Source organism: Schistocerca cancellata, chromosome 12 (genome assembly GCF_023864275.1).
Source record: "Schistocerca cancellata isolate TAMUIC-IGC-003103 chromosome 12, iqSchCanc2.1, whole genome shotgun sequence".
Classification (NCBI taxonomy): Eukaryota; Metazoa; Arthropoda; class Insecta; order Orthoptera; family Acrididae; genus Schistocerca; species Schistocerca cancellata.
The window spans coordinates 106,619,412-106,643,367 of NC_064637.1; the positions used below are offsets into that span (position 1 = coordinate 106,619,412).

Below are 23,956 nucleotides of genomic sequence, written 5' to 3' on the forward strand. Positions count from 1 at the left end.
GTCAGTCGATCGACCGTCATTGTCAACCAACTGTCATCTGTGCGGAAATGTGAGTGCGGTCTGAGAATTGTTTCCGTGAACATTGTTTCAGGCAGGAAAGGAATTATGGTTCTTTACGGTCTTCCTCTTACAGGAGAGTGGAAGCAAATTTTTGATTTAGATAGTGCAAGTGTGAAATATTTAATTTGAATGCAGTAATTGTATATCTTTAAAATATAGCATATTGATAGAACCTGAATTTTCCACATTTTTCTCAGCATGTAATTTCCTAATTCAATGTTTCTACCAGGACTAAATTAAAAGAAAGTATCATTACAGACATAAGTTTCTGATAGCCTTATTTATTTATTGCTGTTGTATGCAACACGTACGTCAGGTTGTGATTACAGCGCTTGCTGTTTCTGATAATTTTGGTCTATTGCTCTTTTTATAGTCTGTCAACATCTGTGTAACAGCATTTGAAAGTTGCTACTAATGCTGAAAAGTTATTTATATTATGTGTTCCAGAAACAAGTAAACAGAGAAAACAGTGGAATGAACTCAGTAAAACTATTCTGTAAGGTCAGAGATTTCCACATACCTGTCTGAATATGTTTTGTGTGATGTCGGGCTAAGCTGAAGAAAGTAAATGAGTTGCAACAGTGTTTCAACAACACAGATCAGTTTTTTGTCGGTGCGGCATTGGAGGTAACTGAGTGACTTGTGACTGTTGCAATTCTAGGAGCTCACAAATGGGAGCAAAGATTGTTAGAGAGATTCCACAGAACTTACATATGTGCACTATTAGTGGTGTTGTTATGAGAATGGTGATATGTGTATAAAACCTGGAAAGTAGGAAGTCCTTGTGAAAATTGAATTTACTAAAACTGAGAAATTTCAGGGAATCTGGAAAGGCTCGAGAAAATGTAAGAGACTCTAGGGAGAGTTGAAATGTTTGTTGATGGAAAGAAATGTTTTGCATCATTTTGTAACAGATCACTTTCAGGTTCTGTTTCAGAAAAATCTATTGTGGAGTCACTTAAGGAAAAGTGTAGGAGGGCACTGAACTGTTGTAATGTTTGTTGCTGATCCACGGCTACCTCTGGCACACTCACCAACCTTAGGTATCTCTGTTGCTGTCGGCAGATTCCCAGGGGCAAGGTTCATTTCCCATTGCACAGTTGTGAGTGCAACACAGCGTAATGTGCAAGTGAAAGTGTGCCACATAACTGTAAATCTGTCACTTGTACAAAAGCAGAGGTGTTTCTTTCCATTTTGTTTTTAATTGTGTAAAAAATATAAATTTGGATCCATATTTGAAGAAATATGGTTTTGTAGGTTGGCATAGAATACTCAGTCTTCAGTTCCCTTTCACTATTAGTGCAGAACAGTACTTCATCAACTTTCTCTCAATGTCACACTTAACAACAACAATGACTGTAGTGTGAAGAACATCCAGTTCGAAATGCACATCATTACCATCAGTCTATTGATATTACATTATAATGTTGTGTACCATCAGCTGATCCCTTCCTTTGGTTAGGTTGTACCACAAAATTTCTTTTCTCCTCAGTTTGATACTGTAACTTGTGATTAGTTACATAATCTTCAACATTCTTCTGCAGTATCACATGTCAAAAGCTACTGTTATTTTCGTGTCTGAACTGTTTATTATCCATATTTCAGTCCTGAACAAAGCTACACTACAGGTAAGTAACTTTGGAAACTACTCCGTAAGACATACATTTGTAATCAATGTTAACAAGAAAGCATTTGTTGCTATTGCCGGTCTGCATCCTATATCCTCTCCATTTCACCCATAATCACTTATTTTACGGCACAAATAGCAAAACACCTCTGCTACTTTTAGCACCTCTGTTTATAATATAATTATTTCAGGAATTCCTGATTTAATTGGACTACATTCCATTATCCTTGTTTTGCTTTTGTTGGTACTCATCTTGTAACCTCTCTTCAAGATACTGTTCATTCCGTTCAGACAATATTCCAAATCTTCTGCCATCATCATTTCATCGTTTATTGCACATACTCAGGCCATTTACACCTATGGCCCATGCCTTCTCTGGCAGAATTACAATTAGTGACAATGGATGTAAAAAAGAATGCCAAATGAGTTAAAAAGATAGCAGTAATGCAGCAAAAATTAATGAACAACTTGGATAAAAGGCTAACTGGATTTGTAAGGATAATGAAAAGGGAGCGGTGGTTGAGAAGGGAGTGAGACAGGTTAGTAAAATTTGCTGAAGGAATTAAAATTCTGGGAGAAGAAATAAATGAGTTATTTTTATAAATAACTTTTCTGCTACCAGTCATGATTTTCTTTTGCTTTTATTTCACCCATTGCATTTTGGGAAATGATTCCCATTTTCAAGTACATTTTTCTCTGTGTACTGTGCCATTTTTTCATAATGTTATTGATACGTGAGGTTCTGCCTTGTTTTGTTGGCTTTACTGCAGTACAATATGAAGAAAAAATGCCACATTTGGAGGTTGGCACGTGATTCCTCATCCAGATTCGAGACAAAAGTTTATCTATGAAAATCATATCAGGTACATTTTGAAAAGACATGTATGAAAACGAGAAGCTGGCAACACTGTCGCTTCATGCAGCACATTGGAATGTACAGAGGAATGTGTATCACCCCACATTACCATACGAGCTGTCATAACTTGCTGAATAGACTGCTGGTAGATCAGATCCACCATGGAGCTATGATTCGAATCCTCATCATGTTAATTTTTTATATTTTTAGATGTCCATTCCTTAGTTTTTGTCATTTACAAGCAGGACATCATTTTGTCACATGACAGTAGCCTATCACATGAAAATGGGATCCATTAAATTGCATGCAAGTGTGTACTAACCATGCAGTGCACAACCATAGGTGGTCCTGTCAAGTTGATGTGGGGTGGTTGCCTGATGGAATAAGCAAGCAATGAATATGCTTTTGGTACTGGATGCATCTGACTGGAGCAACACCTTCGGGAAACCAGTAATCTTTGTTCACAAGTAATGGACAGAGTGTAACAATATTATAAAAAGGGTTGCTACCCACCACATAGCGGAGATGCTGAGTCACAGACAGGCACAACAAAAAGACTGTAAGAAAGTGAAAGTCGTGTTGGTTGAAGCTATCCACAATTCAGCATCTCTGATATGTGGTGAGTAGCAACTATTGTTTTCATAATATTGTTACAGGCCATCCTGAATTTGCCATTGTTTGATTTTCAGTGATGGACAGAAGTTGTCCAAGGACTAAACATACTCCACAGACAGACAGTGTGATTCATGAAACCATTCACTAGTCTCCTCGGTGAAGTACCCATGATGTTGCGAAGCAGTTCCAAATATCTCAAAGGCGGGCTGTTTAAATGTTGCTCAATTAAAAACTGCTCAACACCAGTGGCCAGAATACCACATTTGACGAGTACAGTTTTGTGAATGGCTTTTGCACCAAGTGGAAGATAATGAACATTTCAGAAATAATATGACAACTTCACTTATGAAGTTAGTTTCAACTTCCACAACAGACAATTTTGCTCAGAGCACAACCCTGCGTGTCATCTGTGAATGTGACTTTCAGGTATGCTATGGCATAAACCTCTGGGCTGGAGTCATGCAAGGAGACCTTTTGGGACCTTACCTATTACCAGACAAGTTGAAAGTGCCACTGCACCGTATGTTTCTTTGCAATACTTTGTCTGACACATTAGAAAGTGTTCCACTTTGTGTTCCGTGACTGCTATGGTTTCAGTATAATGGCACACCTCCACACTTTGGAATGAATGTTTGCAACTTTTTTAGTGAAGTATTTCCGGGGAAAAGGGATGGTCATTATGGTCCAGTGTTCTGGTTTCCACATTTCCCAGATCCTAATCCAGTAGATTTTTATTTGTGGGCACATTTAAAGGAAAAAATTTAAAGTACTTCACTCACAGATGTACACGATCTAATAGCTCGCGTGCAGGCTGCTTCAGCAATGGTGGATGCAGATGTTCAGCAAAGTATGATCCAGTGAGTGAAGTGTTTGCAAATGCAAGGTGTTCGTTTTCAACATCTTCTCTAAAGTGAACATTGCTCATATCTTTGTATGTACAGGCTCTGTGAAGATAAGCCTGGATGTCAAAAGTACAGAATGGAATTACTGCACATAGGATAAAGTACAATCTATTGTAGCCTACCTGTTATGTTTTTTGCATGTCATTGGATACAGACAATGTTGCTGTATCCACTATTATTCTCTATTGGCTTTATTTATGTTGTGAACAAAACAAAGTGGTTGTTTACATCTGTAAGAAGTTAATTTATTCTTAAATGTTTAAATAAAGGTAACAGTAACAGAAAGAAATACACAAGGTACTGCATTTTGGAAGTGGAAGTTGGATACAGTTTGATGCTGTAACTGAAAATAGTGTTTGGCTTGAATGCGACTCGAAAATTGCCGAGCCTGCATATCAGTCCCCCAAGGCATTGCTTCGTCTTGCTGAGGTAATGGTACAGCTCCAGTACAGTGCAGAGTTGTTGCTACTTATTCTTGGCCATGCTGCACACAGTATAGAGTTACCAGAGTCTCTGTTTTGAAACTGCATTTCTATTAAACCTATTAGTGGGACTAGGGTTTGCTAGATTCACTTTTGTGTCGAATTGGGATGAGGAATCGTTATCTGACTGCCAAGTTGGCATTTTTCTTCTCCCTGTACATCAAAATCGCAGTGAAGTCAGTATAACAAAGCAGGTAGTCACACATGGAAAAACATTACAAAAAATGGTGTAGTACACATAGAAAAACACAGTTGAAAATTAGAATCATTTCCCAAATGCTTCATGTAAAATATAAATTAAAGAAAAATGTGACTGGTGGCAGAAAAGTTATTTATGACAGAACTGGATTCATCCGAAAAAATCAGGTTTTGCCATTCGTGCACCCAGGTTCGTCGTTGAGTACACCATCGCAGGCGCTCTTGTCTGTGATGCAGCGTCAAGGGTAGCCACAGCCACGGTCTCTGAGCTGAAAGTCCATGCTGCTGCAAACATTGTCGAACTGTTTGTGCAGATGGTTGTTGTCTTGCAAACGTACCCATCTGTTGACTCAGGGATCGAGATGTGGCTGCACGGTCCGTTACAGCCGTGCGGATAAGATACCTGTCATCTCGACTGCTAGTGATACGAGGCCGTTGGGATCCAGCACGGCTTTCCGTATTACCCTCCTGAACCCACCGATTCCATATTCTGCTAACAGTCATTGGATCTCGACAAACGCGAGCAGCAATGTCGCGATACGATAAACCGCAATCCGACCTTTATCAAAGTCGGAAACGTGATGGTACGCATTTCTCCTCATTACACAAGGCATCACAACAATGTTTCACAAGGCATCGCCGGCCAACTGCTGTTTGTGTATGAGAAATCGGTTGGAAACTTTCCTCATGTCAACAGGTTGTAGGTGTCGCCACCGGTGCCAACATTGTGTGAATGCTCTGAAAAGCTAATCATTTGCATCTCACAGCATCTTCTTCCTGTCAGTTAAATTTCGCGTCTGTAGCACGACTTCTTCGTGGTGTAGCAATTTTAGTGGCCAGTAATGTAATTAATCAAATCAGAAGACATAAATATTTTGACGTTTGCTGACAGCATTGTAATTCCATCAGAGGCAGCAGTTGACTTGGGAGAGCAGTTGAATGGTATGGATGGTGCCTCAAAACAAGGGTAATGGATGTAGTCAATTAAATCAGGCGACATTGACAAAATGAGGCACTGAAAGCAGTAGATGAGTTTTGGTATTTCTGTAGCAAAATAATTGAAGGTGGTCAAACTAGAGAGGATATAAGAAGCAGACTGGCAATAGCAAGAAAAATATTTCGTAAAAAGAGAAATTTGTTTAACATCAAATATAATTTTTTTTTCATTTCTGTGTATGTCTGGAGAGTAACCTAGTTGCAAACTGGAATGTGGATGATAAACAGTTCGAACAGGAAAGTTGTTGAAGCGTTTGAAATATGTGAAGATTATATGGGCAGATGGTGCAGCACACCAGCAGATACTGAATCAAATTGGGCAGAAAAGTGTTTTATGGCACATCTAGTTTAAAAGCAAAGGTCACTTGGTAGGCCATTTCTTGTGGTTTCAAGAATCATAAAGTTCCTAGCCTAGAAAGTGTGAGGTTAAAAATTTTAGACGGTGACCAGTGTTTGAATACAGTAAGCAGGTTCAAATTTATGTAGGCTGCAATAGTTATGCATAGATGAAGAGGCTTGCATAAGATAGACTAGCATTGGTAGCTTCATCAAATCAGGCTTAAGGTTTAAGACAACAATAACAATGATTAAGGAAATTACAAAGCCATCCAAAACGGGACAACGATTTAAGCAGGGCTTGGGTTGTAGTACTCACTTCATCAAATCCTCAGCAGCCATATCATCTATCAGCACCAAAAACCACTACAAGATGTGCTTTTGGAGGTATAACAGCACGAGCACAGGAAAACAAATGTGCATCAGAGGTGCGTTGTGGAATGAGAGCTAAGTTTTGCCCACACTGGCAACACCTCATGGTCTCATCGGAGTTAGGCAGTGAATACATGCAAGGTCACTGCTGGGTACATCTGAAGAAGACAGCCATGTCAGTCATTAAAGTATTGTCCACAGAATGGGATCAATAACTCTGACACAAATCCTAAAATATGCTATCGTCATTTGCATTGAGAAAACTTTATAAACCATATCACTGGGAGGGAGTTTTAGCATATGCACACAGCATAGTTACGAGGGACTGCGCACCTCCTCTTCTAGGGTACCTCCAGAGATCAACCAGCTAACTCCTAATGCGATAGTTTGACTGAACGTGCTTAACTGTAACAACGGAAACTCCAGGTAAGAATATGAACAATCTAGGAAAAAAATAGGTTGCTACTTACCATAAAGAAGACACTTCACATTGCTTACAGGGACAATAAAAGACACCTACATAGAGCTTTTGGCCACAGCCACCATTGGCTAAAGAGAAACAGAAAAACACACATCATTCATACACACAAGCAAGCACACCTCATGTACACATGACCGCCATCTCTGGCAGCTCAGAGCAGAATGCCATTCTGGCTTGAGCTGGTGGTCATGTGTGCATGAGGTATGCTTGCTTGTGTGTATGAATGGTGTTTCTCTGTTTATCTTATGCTGATGAAGGATGTGGCTGAAAGCTCTTTGTAGGTGTCTTTTAATTGCCCCTGTAAGCAACGTAGTGTCTTCTTTGTGGTAAGTAACAATCTTATCTTTTCATTATTCATTGTATTTTCATTTGTGCAATCATCATATAGGTTAGAAGTTCACATCATTTGCTCAACTAAAGGTAAATAAGGACAGAAAGTATACATAGTTGAATACCTGTTCAGATTTTGCAACTGATCACTTCTTTCACGTAATGTGTGGAGATGGTGGAAGTTGAGAAATATTTTAATCATGTGAGCTGTCTTGAATACCTTGTCACCATTATAACTAAGAAATAATAATTATAGTAATAATGCAAGGAATAAAGATAGCCGCTAACAGCACGGTTGTGGCACTGAGCGGTGGATGCTGCATGTTGTACCAGGGCAGATCTATAATATTTGCAAACAAGCTATTCCTTAATTTTTATAGGATATTAATGCATGAAATCTTCTTTAATTTTTCAGCATCTTTTCACATTAAATCTTCTGAGGCCCTTAAAAAAGTATGTTGCTAGAGTACTACCTAACAGCAGAACTGTAATAGAAGCATAATATTATCACAATAAAGCTTGCGCATTTTGGTTTTGTGCTTTGGTACCAGCAGTTTTATTGTGCGGATTTTCAGACACATGCCTACTGCGAGGACCCTGATGTTGTGTTGTGTGGGAACAAGTGCGACATGGAAGACAGGAGAGTGATATCAGAACAGAAGGCGAAAGAAATGGCTGAAAGATACGGGTAAGATACCTACACCAAATCCTGTAGATTTAATAATAGTTTCGGGTGATTGCAACCATGGTATTACAAAACATCCTGTCATCAGTACATCTTCTGTGGTTACAACCAGTTCCTTGTTTCCACTCCCTTCTCCTGCTTATTAATTTTCTGTTTATTAGTTAACTCCGTTAATGCACTGAAGCAGATATATTGAGGTTGTAGAGTAATGTGAGATTCTCTGGAATAACATGTTCCACTATTATCCTCCTAGGGTGACAAAAGATGATCATGACCATAGGAAAAGTAATTTAGGTAGTAAGTAGATAGCAAACATGCAGCTGTGTGCGCTTAGTGTTGATATGTGCACAGATGGTGAACGAAATGTGGAGACAGGACATCGGCAAAGCGTAATGGCAATTTACCTTCTCTGCCTGTTGTGAAGGGTCACTTAAACTTTTGGCGTTATGGGTTGGTAGTGTTTTGGATAGCAGAGAGAAATAGGAGCTGCCTAAAATATAAATGCCCCAGAAAACAATTGGAAATGTTTTAAGTCTGAAATGAGATGTGATCAAAAAGTTACAGGAATTAAAAAAAAAAAGAAATGTTTACTTTGTTGGTACACATGTTCCTGATGTACATTTGCATTTTCGGCTGTTTTGAATATTTAATTTACTGTTGACAGTTATACATATTTTGTACTGCTCAGCAAATGTTTACTTTCGAAAAAGGTGGATCTGAGAATTGCATTAAATTTTGCTTTAAAAATGGAATAAAGTGCAGCACAGCATTCAAAATGTTGACTGTGCTTTTTGCCAAACCTGTTATGAGTAAGACAATAGTTTGAGTGGTATAAACATCTCAAAGATGGTCAAGAATATGATAAAGATAATGACCGTAGCACATCAGTTACAGACAGTAGTGTGGAAGAAGTAAAGAAAATGGAAAATCTCCAGATCAACATCAGAGAGGTTGCTGATGATGTCGGCAAATCCTTTGGTTCGTGCCAAGCAATTTTTTCAGATGTTTTGAGCATGAAACATGTTGCAGCAAAATTTGTTCCGAAATTGTTGAATTTCAACCATAAACGGTATTGTGTAGACATTGCTCAGGAATTGCTGAATGAAGTCAACAAGAATCCAGAACTCTAAAAAATGTTGTTACAGGTGACAAAATATGTATATGTGGGTAGGACGTCGAAACCAAGTCAAATTCATCCCAGTGGAAAAGCCTGAAGAGCCAAGACTGAACACAAGTTCAATCATTTGTAAAGGTTCCTCTGACTCTTTCTTCAATTACAATGGGATCATTTGTGCGAAGTAATCCAAAGAAAATGACCAAAATTGTGGCAAAACCATTCATGGAAATTGTATCATGGTAATGCTCCCACTTACACCTCAATGCTTGTTCATGACTTTTTGGAGGGGGAACAACAACAACAACAACAACAACACTAACTTTTATGTTGCCCCAGCCATGAAACTTGCAGGACATGACCCCTGCAGCATCTTTCTATTTCAGAGGCTGAAGAGAATCATGAAAGGATTCCGTTTTGCCACCATTGGTGAGGTAAATCAGAATTGCTGAAGGAACTGAACACCATAATGAAAAATATGCTCCAGTAGTGCTTCCAAGATTGGAAAAAGTGCTGGTGCAAGTGTGTTATACACTCCTGGAAATGGAAAAAAAAACACATTGACACCGGTGTGTCAGACCCACCATACTTGCTCCGGACACTGCGAGAGGGCTGTACAAGCAATGATCACACGCACGGCACAGCGGACACACCAGGAACCGCAGTGTTGGCCGTCAAATGGCGCTAGCTGCGCAGCATTTGTGCACCGCCGCCGTCAGTGTCAGCCAGTTTGCCGTGGCATACGGAGCTCCATCGCAGTCTTTAACACTGGTAGCATGCCGCGACAGCGTGGACGTGAACCGTATGTTCAGTTGACGGACTTTGAGCGAGGGCGTATAGTGGGCATGCGGGAGGCCGGGTGGATGTACCGCCGAATTGCTCAACACGTGGGGCGTGAGGTCTCCACAGTACATCGATGTTGTCGCCAGTGGTCGGCGGAAGGTGCACGTGCCCGTCGACCTGGGACCGGACCGCAGCGACGCACGGATGCACGCCAAGATCGTAGGATCCTACGCAGTGCCGTAGGGGACCGCACCGCCACTTCCCAGCAAATTAGGGACACTGTTGCTCCTGGGGTATCGGCGAGGACCATTCGCAACCGTCTCCATGAAGCTGGGCTACGGTCCCGCACACCGTTAGGCCGTCTTCCGCTCACGCCCCAACATCGTGCAGCCCGCCTCCAGTGGTGTCGCGACAGGCGTGAATGGAGGGACGAATGGAGACGTGTCGTCTTCAGCGATGAGAGTCGCTTCTGCCTTGGTGCCAATGATGGTTGTATGCGTGTTTGGCGCCGTGCAGGTGAGCGCCACAATCAGGACTGCATACGACCGAGGCACACAGGGCCAACACCCGGCATCATGGTGTGGGGAGCGATCTCCTACACTGGCCGTACACCGCTGGTGATCGTCGAGGGGACACTGAATAGTGCACGGTACATCCAAACCGTCATCGAACCCATCGTTCTACCATTCCTAGACCGGCAAGGGAACTTGCTGTTCCAACAGGACAATGCACGTCCGCATGTATCCTGTGCCACCCAACGTGCTCTAGAAGGTGTAAGTCAACTACCCTGGCCAGCAAGATCTCCGGATCTGTCCCCCATTGAGCATGTTTGGGACTGGATGAAGCGTCGTCTCACGCGGTCTGCACGTCCAGCACGAACGCTGGTCCAACTGAGGCGCCAGGTGGAAATGGCATGGCAAGCCGTTCCACAGGACTACATCCAGCATCTCTATGATCGTCTCCATGGGAGAATAGCAGCCTGCATTGCTGCGAAAGGTGGATATACACTGTACTAGTGCCGACATTGTGCATGCTCTGTTGCCTGTGTCTATGTGCCTGTGGTTCTGTCAGTGTGATCATGTGATGTATCTGACCCCAGGAATGTGTCAATAAAGTTTCCCCTTCCTGGGACAATGAATTCACGGTGTTCTTATTTCAATTTCCAGGAGTGTATTTGAGAGGGAAGACTTTTAAGGTGACAAAGTTGATGTTGATGAACAAATGATTCTTTAAGGAAAACAAAAATTACCGTTGCTTTTTGATCATAGCTGGTATATAACTTGAACTAATATAATCTTGGAGGTGATGTCATAAGATCACTCAGTATATGATGCTCAAGTTATTGTGAGATCTGATCACCCAACTGTGCAATCGTTTTACTAGAGCAATAAATACAGAAGAGTGCTTTTGAAAGCACTTGCATCATTTCATAGTCAGTTGACACAGTTGTGAGCTCTCTTACAGCCCTCGACACTCTGCAGGCGGTGAAGAAGCCCACACAGTATAATTTGTAAAACTTAGTGGCAAGTGTGCAGCTGCATGAAAATACAACAAGGTGAGCGAAGATGAAAGTAAGGTCAAAACTGAGCATGAGAACCATCATGGTGAAAGATCAATGGAGGGTTGAGCACTTATTTACAGCTCATTGTTTCAAGGTGTGTTTCATGGAGCACAGGAAAAAATGATATTTATTTATTTGTGAATTATTTATTAACACGTTTTTGTAACCGTATACATTAATGAGGCAGCAATTGTGGCATCAAGGCATTATTGACAGTAAGAAAGACATCAACCAAGAAGTAATTATGTTCACACTTCCAGTCTCTCTTTCTGTTGTTTAGGGCCATTCCAATTTGAGTTCTTTATCTTTTGTAGCTCCTTCCTTGTCTTCCAGTATTCCTTCATTGTTTCATTATGTTTCTTTTCTTTCTGCCTTGAAGAACTTCAGTTTTTAAAAATTTTCTCTTTGCATCACTTCTTCTCCTTTAATGTTGTGTCTTTACAAGTCTCTATTGAATCCAAGTGATTTTTGACTTTTTTCCTTAAAGACATGTGAGGATCAGTTTAGTTACTTGTTTATCATCCATTTGGTAATAATAGTAGAAATCTCATCATCCTCATCGTTTCTGTTATTTCTAGGATTCCATACCTCGGTCATTACAAACGAAATCCGTATAGGATCAGCCAGCCAGAGTGGCCGTGCGGTTCTAGGCGCTACAGTCTGGAAATGAGCGACCGCTACGGTCTCAGGTTCAAATCCTGCCTCGTGCATGGCTGTGTGTGATGTCCTTAGGTTTGTTAGGTTTAATTAGTTCTAAGTTCTAGGCGACTGATGACCTCAGAAGTTAAGTTGCATAGTGCTCAGAGACATTTGAACCATATAGGATCACTCTGTTGTCCACCTGTCTGTCTACTTGACTCTCTAAACCATTTTTCTCAGGAATGGGTAGATGCATCAAGTTGGAATTTGTCACATATTAAGGGCTATGGTCTCTTGGTGCAGTAAAAAAATTGAGGCTTCTGAGTCAGTGTAGTGAAAAGATAAGTCTATTTATGTCATATGTTTTGTTACTCACAAACTTATTCATTAAAACTTTATAGGCCACTTCCCCTTGACATAGAATCTTGAAATTTGACAAGAAGAAACATTTCACAGTATAAGTAAAGGAAAAAATGGAAAAATTGTTAATTTGTAATTATACTACACAAGAAAAGTATCCGTTTGTCATTTTTTATCCAATAAATTAAAACATTCTCGAAAGTATTGGAATCCTTGGGATCGATATTTTGCCAGAATAGTGTCAGCAAGAGACAAAAGCTGTTGACTTACCAGTTTCTAGAATGTGTGAGCTGTATATATACTTAGTTAAGATTGTACGGTACCCTTGGTGTGAGAGTCCTACTTGCACCTGGCCAATTTTTATTTTTTCTATGTTCTGACAGGAATGGGGGAAAGAAATACAGTAGAAGAAGAATGGGTAACTCTGAGGGATGAAGTAGTGAAGGCAGCAGAGAATCAAGTAGGTAAAAAGACGAGGGCTAGTAGAAAACCTTGGTTAACAGAAGAGATATTGAATTTAATTGATGAAAGGAGAAAGGACAAAAATGCAGTAAGTGAAGCAGGCAAAAAGGAATACAAACGTCTCAAAAATGAGATCGACAGGAAGTGAAAAATGGCTAAGCAGGGATGGCTAGAGGACAAATGTAAGGACGTAGAGGCTTATCTCACGAGGGGTAAGATAGACTGCCTACAGGAAAATTAAAGAGACCTTTGGAGAAAAGAGAACCACTTGCATGAATATCAAGAGCTCAGATGGAAACCCAGTTCTAAGCAAAGAAGGGAAAGCAGAAAGGTGGAAGGAGTATATAGAGGGTCTATACAGGGCGAAGTTCGTGAGGACAATATTAGGGAAATGGAAGAGGAGGTAGATTAAGATGAAATGGGAGATATGATACTGCGTGAAGAGTTTGACAGAGCACTGAAAGACCTAATTCGAAACAAGGCCCCGGGAGTAGACAACATTCCATTAGAAGTACTGACAGCCTTGGGAGAGCCAGTCCTGACAAAACTCTACCATCTGGTGAGCAAGATGTATGAGATAGGCAAAATTCCCTCATACTTCAAGAAGAATATAATAATTCCAATCCAAAAGAAAGCAGGAGTTGACAGATGTGAAAATTACTGAACTATCAGTTTAATAAGTCACTGCTGCAAAATACTAACACGAATTCTTTACAGACGAATGGAAGAACTGGTAGAAGCCGACCTCGGGGAAGATCAGTTTGGATTTCGTAGAAATGTTGGAACACATGAGGCAATACTGACCCTACGACTTATCTTAGAAGAAAGATTAAGGAAAGGCAAACCTACGTATCTAGTATTTGTAGACTTAGAGAAAGCTTTTGTCAGTGTTGACTGGAATACTCTCTTTCAATTTCTGAAGGTGGCAGGGGTAAAATACAGGGAGCGAAAGGCTATTTACAATTTGTACAGAAAGCAGATGGCAGTTATAAGAGTTGAGGGACATGAAAGGGAAGCAGTGGTTGGGAAGGGAGTGAGACAGGGTTGTAGCCTCTCCCCGATGCTATTCAATCTGTATATTGAGCAAGCAGTAAAGGAAACAAAAGAAAAGTTCAGATTAGGTATTAAAATCCATGGAGAAGAAATAAAAACTAAGGTTCACCGTTGACATTGTAGTTCTGTCAGAGACAGCAAAGGACTTGGAAGAGCAGTTGAATGGAGTGGACAGTGTCTTGAAAGGAAGATATAAAACAAACATCAACAAAAGCAAAACAAGGATAATGGAATGTGGTCAAATTAAGTCGGGTGATGCTGAGGGAATTAGATTAGGAAATGAGACACTTAAAGTAGTAAAGGAGTTTTGCTATTTGGCGACCAAAATAACTGATAATGGTCGAAGTAGAGAGGATATAAAATGTAGACTGGCAATGCCAAGGGAAGTGTTTCTGAAGAAGAGAAATTTGTTAACATCGAGTATAGATTTGAGTGTCAGGAAGTCGTTTCTGAAAGTATTTGTATGGAGTGTAGCCATGTATGGAAGTGAAACATGGACAATAAATAGTTTAGACAACAAGAGAATAGAAGCCTTCGAAATGTGGTGCTACAGAAGAACGTTGAAGATTAGAAGGGTAGATCACTAATGAGGAGGAATTGAATAGAATTTGGGAGAAGAGGAGTTTGTGACACAACTTGATTAGAAGGGATCGGTTGGTAGGACATGTTCTGAGGCATCAAGGGATCACCAGTTTAGTACTGGAGGGCAGCGTGGAGGGTAAAAATCATAGAGGGAGACCAAGAGATGAATACACTAAGCAGATTCAGAGGGATGTAGGCTGCAGTAGGTACTGGGAGATGAAGCTTGCACAGGATAGAGTAGCATGGAGAGCTGCATCAAACCAGTCTCAGGACTGAAGACCACAACAACAACAACAACATGTTCTGATAAATTTCATATTTATTACTTTATTTCCAAAATCTGATGTTTATATGGAGTCTAATATTTTCCTTATAGTTTTCCTTTAAAATGCTTCTCATTTTTCAAGCCCTTCTGATTTATCAGGCTTTTGAAAAACTGAAAGTGTGTAAGTTATTAGAGTTTGGTTCTAAGATTTTTTTGACATTTGGGCATTCTGGTTTCACTGCTAAGGGTTAAAACAAAACAAAAAACAAAAAAAGAAAAAAAAGGTTCCTAGGTGAATATTTTGTATTGTAGGTATTCTAAATTATTCTGTGAGTTCTTTCCATCTTGCTCGTCCTTTCCTTTATAGCAGATTTTTATAAACATTTCTCCTGGATTGTTTCCCAAGAATATTTGACTTTCTTTACCTTGTACTATAGTTTCAGTTGCTTATCTTACAAAATTTTGGTGGATATTTTATATTTGTCGTAGTTTGGTTTCTCTGCAGTGATTTGTAAGCCTGTCGAGATTGCTGTCTCTTTTGGAGGACTGATTTGATGTTGCAGAAAGTTCCACAATTTATTGCAACAGCTTAATTCTTGACATCTTGAGGTGTCGGGTATGCTGCTGGATATCGGCATCATTCTTGAATGATATTTCGACAGTGTGACTCGTCTTCAGTCCAAACTTATGCTATTTGTTGATTGTCTACATTTTGTAGTACAAGGAGAAATAAAATAAACAGAGAGAAATGGTTTACATTAATTTTCATTTTTTGTTTGTTATCTGTCAGTCATCTATGGTAGCACTGTTTCACTTATCATCACTGGTATCATTATCTGTGAGAATAGTTTCATCTAAAAAGTGGGAGGCAAGAAAAGAGGCGATGTATGTCTGTCTATGAGCTGCAATGAAATTTATAATTTTCATTGTCACAAGTATTTGGCCATTTCTTCCAAATATATTGTTATTTCTGATAACCCCCCCCCCCCCCCCCAACCCATCACTGAGAGAATGCAACAACATCCCTCTGTCTCTCACTTCTGAACATATTGTCTGCCCACTGCTCTCTCATTGGTTGTGGAGAACCAGCTGCGACACATTCTTCCCTTTTGTGCCCATCATACCTCGCAACAAGTATTGACAGCATTGCTGCTCGATACACGTAAGTACACCAATGGCCCGTATCTTGAATCTTACAGTCTCCTCCAGAAATGTATATTATTGTCTTTCTTTCAATTTTAAAGTCAATTCAATACTGATTACAAATGGTTTGAGGCAAAATGCAGATTAAACGCAGTAGAGCTTTATAAAAAGTCAATGAACATAGTGTACTTCCTCCTAATTGTCTGCACAATAAAATTTGCTAGCCGCTCACTATTCCCTTCCCCACGTTTGTCCTAGTTCCCAGCTGAGTTGGTGTCACAGGTCCCCCTACAACCCTTCCCAATTCTTCAAAATATGGGACTTAACATCTGAGGTCATCAGTCCCCTAGACTTAGAACTACTTAAACATAACTTAACCTAAGGACATCAAACACATCCATGCCCGAGGCAGGATTCGAACCTGTGACTGTAGCAGCAGCACGGTTCCAGATTGAAGCGCCTAGAACCACTCGGCCACAGCGGCCGGCAATAAACATGTATGTGGCCTCAATCGCTGAAGCCTCATCTGTAAATGCAAGAAGATCTCTGCATTAACCTGTTACAGGAGGTAAACATGTTGAACTCAGCAGCAATAATTTAATCTGTGAATGTAATATGACCCTGTAGCTTTTGAATGAAGAATTTATGAAAAAAAGCCTTGTCTTACATTTAGGTAAATATTGTGTAACTGGATCGTTAACAAAACTAAATGATTGAAAGTACAGGATACTATTAAAAACAATATTATGAAAAGGGTAGATTGCTATTCACCACATAAAGGTGGTATTGAGTCACAGACAGGATAATGAAAAGACTACTAAACATTTAAGCTTTCGGCTAAAAGGTCTCCTTTGGAAATAGAGATCATGCTTGTGTGAATGTGTGTCTTTTATCTATTTCCGAAGAAGGCCTTTACATTTTGAGTTTTGATGTGATTATGTCAGGTGTTCAAATTATATATATGTTTTTACAAAATGAAACTGTTTGTCATCTGAACTTTACAACTTGACCAAAAGAATGTATTTAAATTATGAGACAGAATTGTTGAACGGTATTTATCTTCAAGCGTCAAAATATGTAGTACTCACAGTAGACACAGGTAGAAGTAAAAGAAACACAGAATCCTAACTTTTGGAATTAGTAGTTCCTTCCTCAGAGAGTAGAGAGGGGTAGGTTCAGGAGGGATAAAAGGAAGAGCAGTTCAAATAAATCACAAGTGGGCCCCTCTCATACTTTATTAGCTTTCTTGATTGTATTTTCTTTGGCTAGAACATGCATAAATTGTATCATCATTCATTTGGAAGTGACAGAACCATATGCATTTGCAAATCTCACAAATTCTCTCTTTGTCCCTTCAAATATGAGTGAAAAAAATGTCATCTCATGTCAGAAATATTTCAAACAAATTAGCCAATATCTCACCAAGACAATAAGTAAAAGACCAGTGTGCTATGGAATAAAATCCCATGGCCCTAAAACTGTTGCATCGTTCTTCCATCTGTGCCATATTTTCTCTACAGTGGTGCCCTGTCTACCAAAACACAGCTTCCACTCCAAACGCACTTCTAACAACCACTGAAGCTCAGTCATGTGCTCAACCTTAGACAGTCTGGTTATTCTCAAGTGTGAGAAGCATACAGAAACCTGAAACTTCCTGACAGATTGGGGCTTAATTCCAGAATCCCAGGCATAAGTCAAACACGTAGGTCTAGGTAACTATAGATTTCTGATACCAATATAATAGAGGGAAACATACCATGTGGGAAAAATATATCTAAAAACAAAGATGATGTGACTTACCAAACGAAAGTTCTGGCAGGTCGAGAGACACACAAACATACACACAAAATTCAAGCTTTCCCTCTCCTTCCGTCTTTCCTAATGAAGCAACCGTTTGTTGCGAAAGCTTGAATTTTGTGTGTATGTTTGTGTTTGTTTGTGTGTCTCTCGACATGCCAGCACTTTCGTTTGGTAAGTCACATCATCTTTGTTTTTATACCTTTGTTTCCTTCTATTATAACCATCTTTGTTTTTAGATATATAACTATAGATTTCTGTTATACTACAATAATATTAGCTCTGAGGTACTCCGTGTGCAGAATTGAGTTGTAACTTTACAATGCAGGCAACTAACTGTGGAGTTTGGACTGGATGTGAATTCTATGACAACAAGTACCAGGTGCTGCAAAACGGACTTACATTTTCTATTCTTTCTTCCCTCTTATTTTCTTTTAGTTATATACATACAATCTTTTGCACAGTTAATATATTTTACATTAAGTAGTAATAGGATGCACAAAACACTAACAGGCCTGTGATTCATTCAGTTATCATTGCATTACCAGATAACATCGAATACTCAAATTGTAAGCTACAGGTTGTCCAAAATTAAACTTCCAGTTTCAAAATACTGCAGAATGAGGAGGACTGTTCAGAATTATGTCAAATTTGAACAGTGTATTATTGATAGAGAGAGTGGGGGGGGGGGGGGGGCTGGGGAATGTTGTTTGTTTGTGGGGGAGGGAATGAAAATTTTACCAGTAGATGGTACTGTAAGCATCTTAGTGTGAATGTGGTTGGCTGCAAAAGACAGATGAATTGCAATGTGATGGCTTTGGTTTGGGTTGTACACTACACCGCCCATGTTGATCAATATGCCTGACTCCACGAGTTCAGCAGCAGTCCCCAGTTAGTTAGGTAAACACATCCACCATGGCAAGGTCATAGTACATCGGATGGGAAAAATCGGCTTTTAATTGTCCTGTGCCAAAAACTACACAAAAACCAAAATGACTTTGGCAGAATGAAATTTTCACTCTGCAATATAGTGTGTGCTGATATCAAACTTTCTGGCAGATTAAAACTGTGTGCCAGACCGAGACTTGAACTCAAGACCTTTGCCTTTCGTGGGAATGTGCTCTACCAACTGGACTACCTAAGCATGACTCATGACCAGCTTTCATTCCCAGTACCTCATCTCCAACTCTGCAAACTTCACAGAAGCTCTGCTGCAGTCCTTGCAGAACTAGCACTCTTGGAAGAAAGGATATTGCAGAGAAATGGCTTAGCCACAGCTTTTGGGATGTTTCCACAATGAAATTTTCACTCAGCAGTGGAGTGTGCACTGATATGAAAATTTTTGACAGATTAAAACAGTGTGCTGGACTGAGACTCAAACTCGGGACCTTTGTCTTTCATGGGCAAGTGCTCTACCATCTGAGCTACCCAAGCACAACTCATGAGGCAACCCCCACCTTTAATTCCATCAGTACCTCGTCTTCCAAACATCACAGAAGCTCTCCTGCAGACCTTGCAGAACTAGCACTTCTGGAAGAAAAGATACTGTGGAGACCCAACATATTTCTCAGCCTGGGGGATGTTCCCAAAATAAAATTTTCTGCCTTCAGCGGAGTGTGCACTAATATGAAACTTCCTGGAAAATTAAAACTGCGTACCGGACCGAGACTCGAACTCAGGACCTTTGCCTTTTGGGGGCAAGTGCTTTACCTATTGAGCTACCCAAGCACAATTCACGACCTGTCCTCACAGCTTTAATTCCACCAGTACCTCGTCTCCTACCTTCCAGACTTCACAGAAGCTCTCCTGTAGACCTTGCAGAACTAGCACTCCTGTAAGAAAGGATATTGCAGGACATAGTTTTGCCACAGCCTAGGGGTTGTTCCCAGAACAAAATTTTCACTCTCCAGCGGAGTGTGATTGCTAGTGTTAGTTCTGTGAGGTCTGCAGGAGAGCTCCTGTGAAGTTTGGAAGATAGGAGACAAGGTACTGTCAAAATTAAAGCTATGAGGGTGGGCCATGAGTCATGCTTGTGTAGCTCAATTGGTAGCGCACTTGCCCGTGAAAGGAAAAGTCACAAGTTCGAGTCTCGGACTGGCATACATTTTAATCTGCCAGGAAATTTCAAAATGACATTAGTTTCTAATTGTCATGATACTGGTGCAAGATTTGTTCAATATCCTGTCTACTGTTTCCTGCCATCAGTTGAAATTGTGAAACAATGTTCTACAAAAGATCGTAGTGTCTTGAGGGTCACATTCAGAATGCATTCCACAATGCTTGTGTTCAATTCAGGTGTATTCATAATTGGAGAACTGAACACAAGATCTTTCAGGTGATCCCACAGCCAGAAGTCACATTTATTAATATCAGGTGATCTGGACAACCAGGCTGTAGGGAAATGATGACTGATAATTGTAGCATTTCCAAAATGCCTTTGCAGCAGCTGTTTTGCTGGCTGTGCAGTAGCCATCTTCCATAAAAATGATCCTAGCCACACTTCTGCACTGTTGAAGGGTTGGAATGTCATTAGTGTGCAAAAGACACTCAAACCTTTTCCAAGTGATAGTACAGGTAACAGGACCTGCAGGACTCATCTCCTCTAAAGAATATGGCCCTGTGATAAACAATGCCATCAGCCCACCACACAGTAACCTTTCCAGAATTAAGTGCCACTGGTTGATCTGAGTGCTGATTTTCTGCCCATATTCACCAATTCTGTGTATTGACATGTCCTTAGAGATAGAAATGGGCTTCATATATCAACAGAATGTCCGTGGCCATTCACTGTCCACTTCTATGGTAGCAAGACATTCCAGAGCCAACATTGGTCTTGCTGACAGGTCAGTAGAAAGCAATTCCCCAATATGGTCAATTTTGAGTGGATAGCAATGGCGGATTTCTCGTAGAATTTTATGCACTGTGCCCGCAGGCATGCACAGTGGTCGTACCATTTTCTGTGCACTGCATATTTACAGAACACTGCTCACCCCCTGGTGCCGTGCTGTGGCCACAGCTTCAATGGACATCAGATTAACTGCCCCCGTCCTTCCACTGCCACATTTCATTTTTGAAGAACCTGTCTTTTCACATTCTATAATCATTTTCACCAGACACTTTGCAGACATTGCGCCAGTGCCTGTTTTCATACTCTGGAGCATCCAGAACTTCCGCAGGGCTACTGACGCACAATCACCATTCTTGTAAAAGAGCTTTACCAGCAGCACACCATCCTTCATGGAGACAGTCATGTTGAGCATCTCGGACGCAAGCTGAGGAACTCGTGCTGCGTGTCTGCTGGTGTACGTATTCTGATGATTACTGCACCATCTATTGGTCAGATTTTGTTAAATGTTTTTTGTGTTCCATGACATTTCCCCCTGCATTAATACATATGGGTCCAAAAAATATATCCACTGTTTAAAAGTCCATAACTTGCAAACTAATTGACAGAGTTGTCTCATTTTTGGTGAAAGCGTAGCTTAAAGTCCATCTTAAAGATATCACTGTATATGTTCGAAATGGTCACCATTAACATCCACACACAAACGATGCCGCTGAACTGCAGCATGAACTACTGACTGCAACACGTTCAGTTGGATATTTGCACCTGAATGTATGACGGATTCTCGAAGTTATCCAGTGTGCGTGGCTTTTGTAGATATACAACGTCCTATAGTGTTCCCCACAGGTAAAAGTCCAGAGGAGGTAGGTCTGGGGAACGTAGTGTATACTCCACAGCACCTCTACAGCCTATCCATCTTCCTGGTAGATTTTCATCGAGATACGCCCTGACACGATTTTGGTAGTGGGCTGAGGCACCATCTTGTTGAAAGTAAACTCTTCCGTCTCCATACAAGTCTCAGATGGCAGGTAAAATGGATGTCTGAAGCTTCTGAAGGTACATCTCACCAGTAAATGTGCCATCAAAAAAGAATGGCCCAATCGAGCCCTGGTAAGACAACCCACACCACACATTTACTCCTGGCAAATTCACGGCTTTGTCTACATGGACGTTCGGATTTTTGGCGGCTCAGTAGATGCAATAGTGGCGATTTACTGTACATTGAGTCTGAGCTGTACCTCATCAGACCCACTATCATCTCTGCAAACTCTTCATTGACGCGCACCATGTTAAACCACTCGCAGTACTCTATTCTACGATCTGAGTCGTCCTCATTCATTGTGTTTAGCAATCGTGGGATGTAGCACTTCCACTTTGCTGTCTTCAAAATTCTCTGAACACTTGAGCGACTCACTCCAGTTTCACGGGCATACTGTCTCACAGACTACTGTGGTGATCGAGTGAATTGTTGTAATACATGACGGGAGTTAGCTGCACTTGCTGCTGTTACAGGTCGTCCAGATTGTTGTTTGTGTACATCTTTAACACAGCCTTTGGCTTCACATTTGTCTCGAATGTGACGAATGGTTAAACATATCGGTGGCTCTGTTTGATACTCATTTCACCATTGCCGTTGAACCTCATTAATATTTTCTTACTTAAAATACCACTTCAAAACTGACTTCCTTTCATTGAATGTAAGCCTTGCGCCAGCCATGTTTACTCGAGTAACTAGGTGCAACTAAGAACAAAGCACTGACTATCTGGCGACTGTCATCTGACAAAACAAAACAACGCAATGCAACGCTTGTGTGGCAATTGCCAAAACTACAAACTATTACACTACCAAAGAAGAGACAACTCCGTCAGATAGTTTGACAGTTATGCACTTTTAAACAGTGGATAAATTTTTTTTTTACCCCTCTGTAGTATGCTGTTCAAATCTGACATCATTCTGAGTAGTTGTTAATTTTGAAATGAACTATAATTATGGGAACTGTGTATGCGACTATTGTATGTCATTCCATTGTTGTGCTTGTGATTGTTAGCTGCATAATTAACTGACCTAGTGCCCATCACAGTATCTAGATAGTGCGCTGTGAAGTTTGTGCAGCAAATAAATAAATAGTACGTGGTGGCCCACTGCCAAATTGCACTTACCCACAGGCTGGACTACCTGGAGACGAGTGCAGCGACGGGCCACAATGTGGCGCGGGCGGTCGAGCTGCTGGTGGAACGCGTGATGCGCCGCATGGAGACGGCTGTGGACCGTGCGATGCTGCCGGGCCGGAGGGGCCGTCCCCGCCAGGAAGGAGACCCGAGTGGCCCCGGGGGAGGAGCTGGCGTGGCCTCAGGGGGTGGTGGGGGTGGGGGCTGCTCCTGCTGATCACTGGCCTCGGTGAGTGGCACAGTCCTGTTTTCTCTGTCCAGTCAATTAACGGTGTACTTTTGGATCAATTGAAAGAAAGCAGCCCTCGGTCACTATTTTTAACGAATTAACCGGGTTTCAACACTGCTAGGAGTGTCTTCCTCAGTCAAGAGTCTGCATAAGTAACGAGCAGCCCTTAGTGGCTTGCCATCACAATTTTTTATCTTAAATATCTTTGTGACTAATGCCCTTTTGGCATATTTATTATTTTATAAATAACATATAAGTACTACCAGTCTTTCACAATGATTCTGTACTTATACTCCGTATCATACTTTTTAGTCATAATTTTGTGACCATGTTATAGACCATTCCTTGATTTAAATTCTGAGGGAGACACTCCTAGCAGTGTTGAAACCTGGTTAATTCATTAAAAATAGTGACCGAGGGCTGTTTTCTTTCAATTGTAACTATCCACGGTCTCTGAACATGCAGCCATGTACAAAATTTTGTACTTTTGGATGTTTGATGAGTTGTGGATTCCTGTTTCTCAGGACAGTTAACACATCGACTATCACGAGGGCACCAGCGAACACGGCAAACTGTCACACCTCACTTGTTGTGCCAGCCAGTGGCCCTATGCTCTAAATGGTTTAGTACACTGTATCTTCATATGCTGTTTTTCAACTGCAATTCTGGTCATGTACAGCTCAGCAATGAAATGTGTACTGTGGATGAATGCAGCCTGTAAATGTGATCTCAGTTGGCGATGTATTATTGGTTTGTCCCCACCTTGCGGTTGTGGCTACTTACAGTTATCCGTGCTGTATATTTCCCGCATTTCTCGATCGAGTTGATGGGGGTGAACAGGAAATTGGATAGGTATGGATAGGTATCTCATTCGATGTTCTCAAGGAGCTGACAAATAGTACCACAACTTCGCTGTCTGACATCAGGAAATACAAAAGGCTACTGCCTTACAGTTACACAAGTAAAAGATAAGATGAATAGAAAAGTGTGAAAGAAGTGTCAGGAGAATTACTT

General features: G+C 40.8%; 1 protein-coding gene across 1 annotated transcript in view; it reads left to right on the plus strand.

The window, feature by feature from the left end:
- Positions 1–22,930, plus strand: part of LOC126109494 (ras-related protein Rab-27A) — a 75,832-nt gene extending 52,902 nt beyond the window's left edge. The window contains exons 5-6 of the mRNA XM_049914519.1: positions 7,831–7,943; positions 22,711–22,930. Coding sequence (XP_049770476.1) covers positions 7,831–7,943; positions 22,711–22,930 — 333 coding nt within the window. The remainder of the gene's footprint in view (positions 1–7,830; positions 7,944–22,710) is intronic.
- Positions 22,931–23,956: the final 1,026 nt, after the last annotated feature.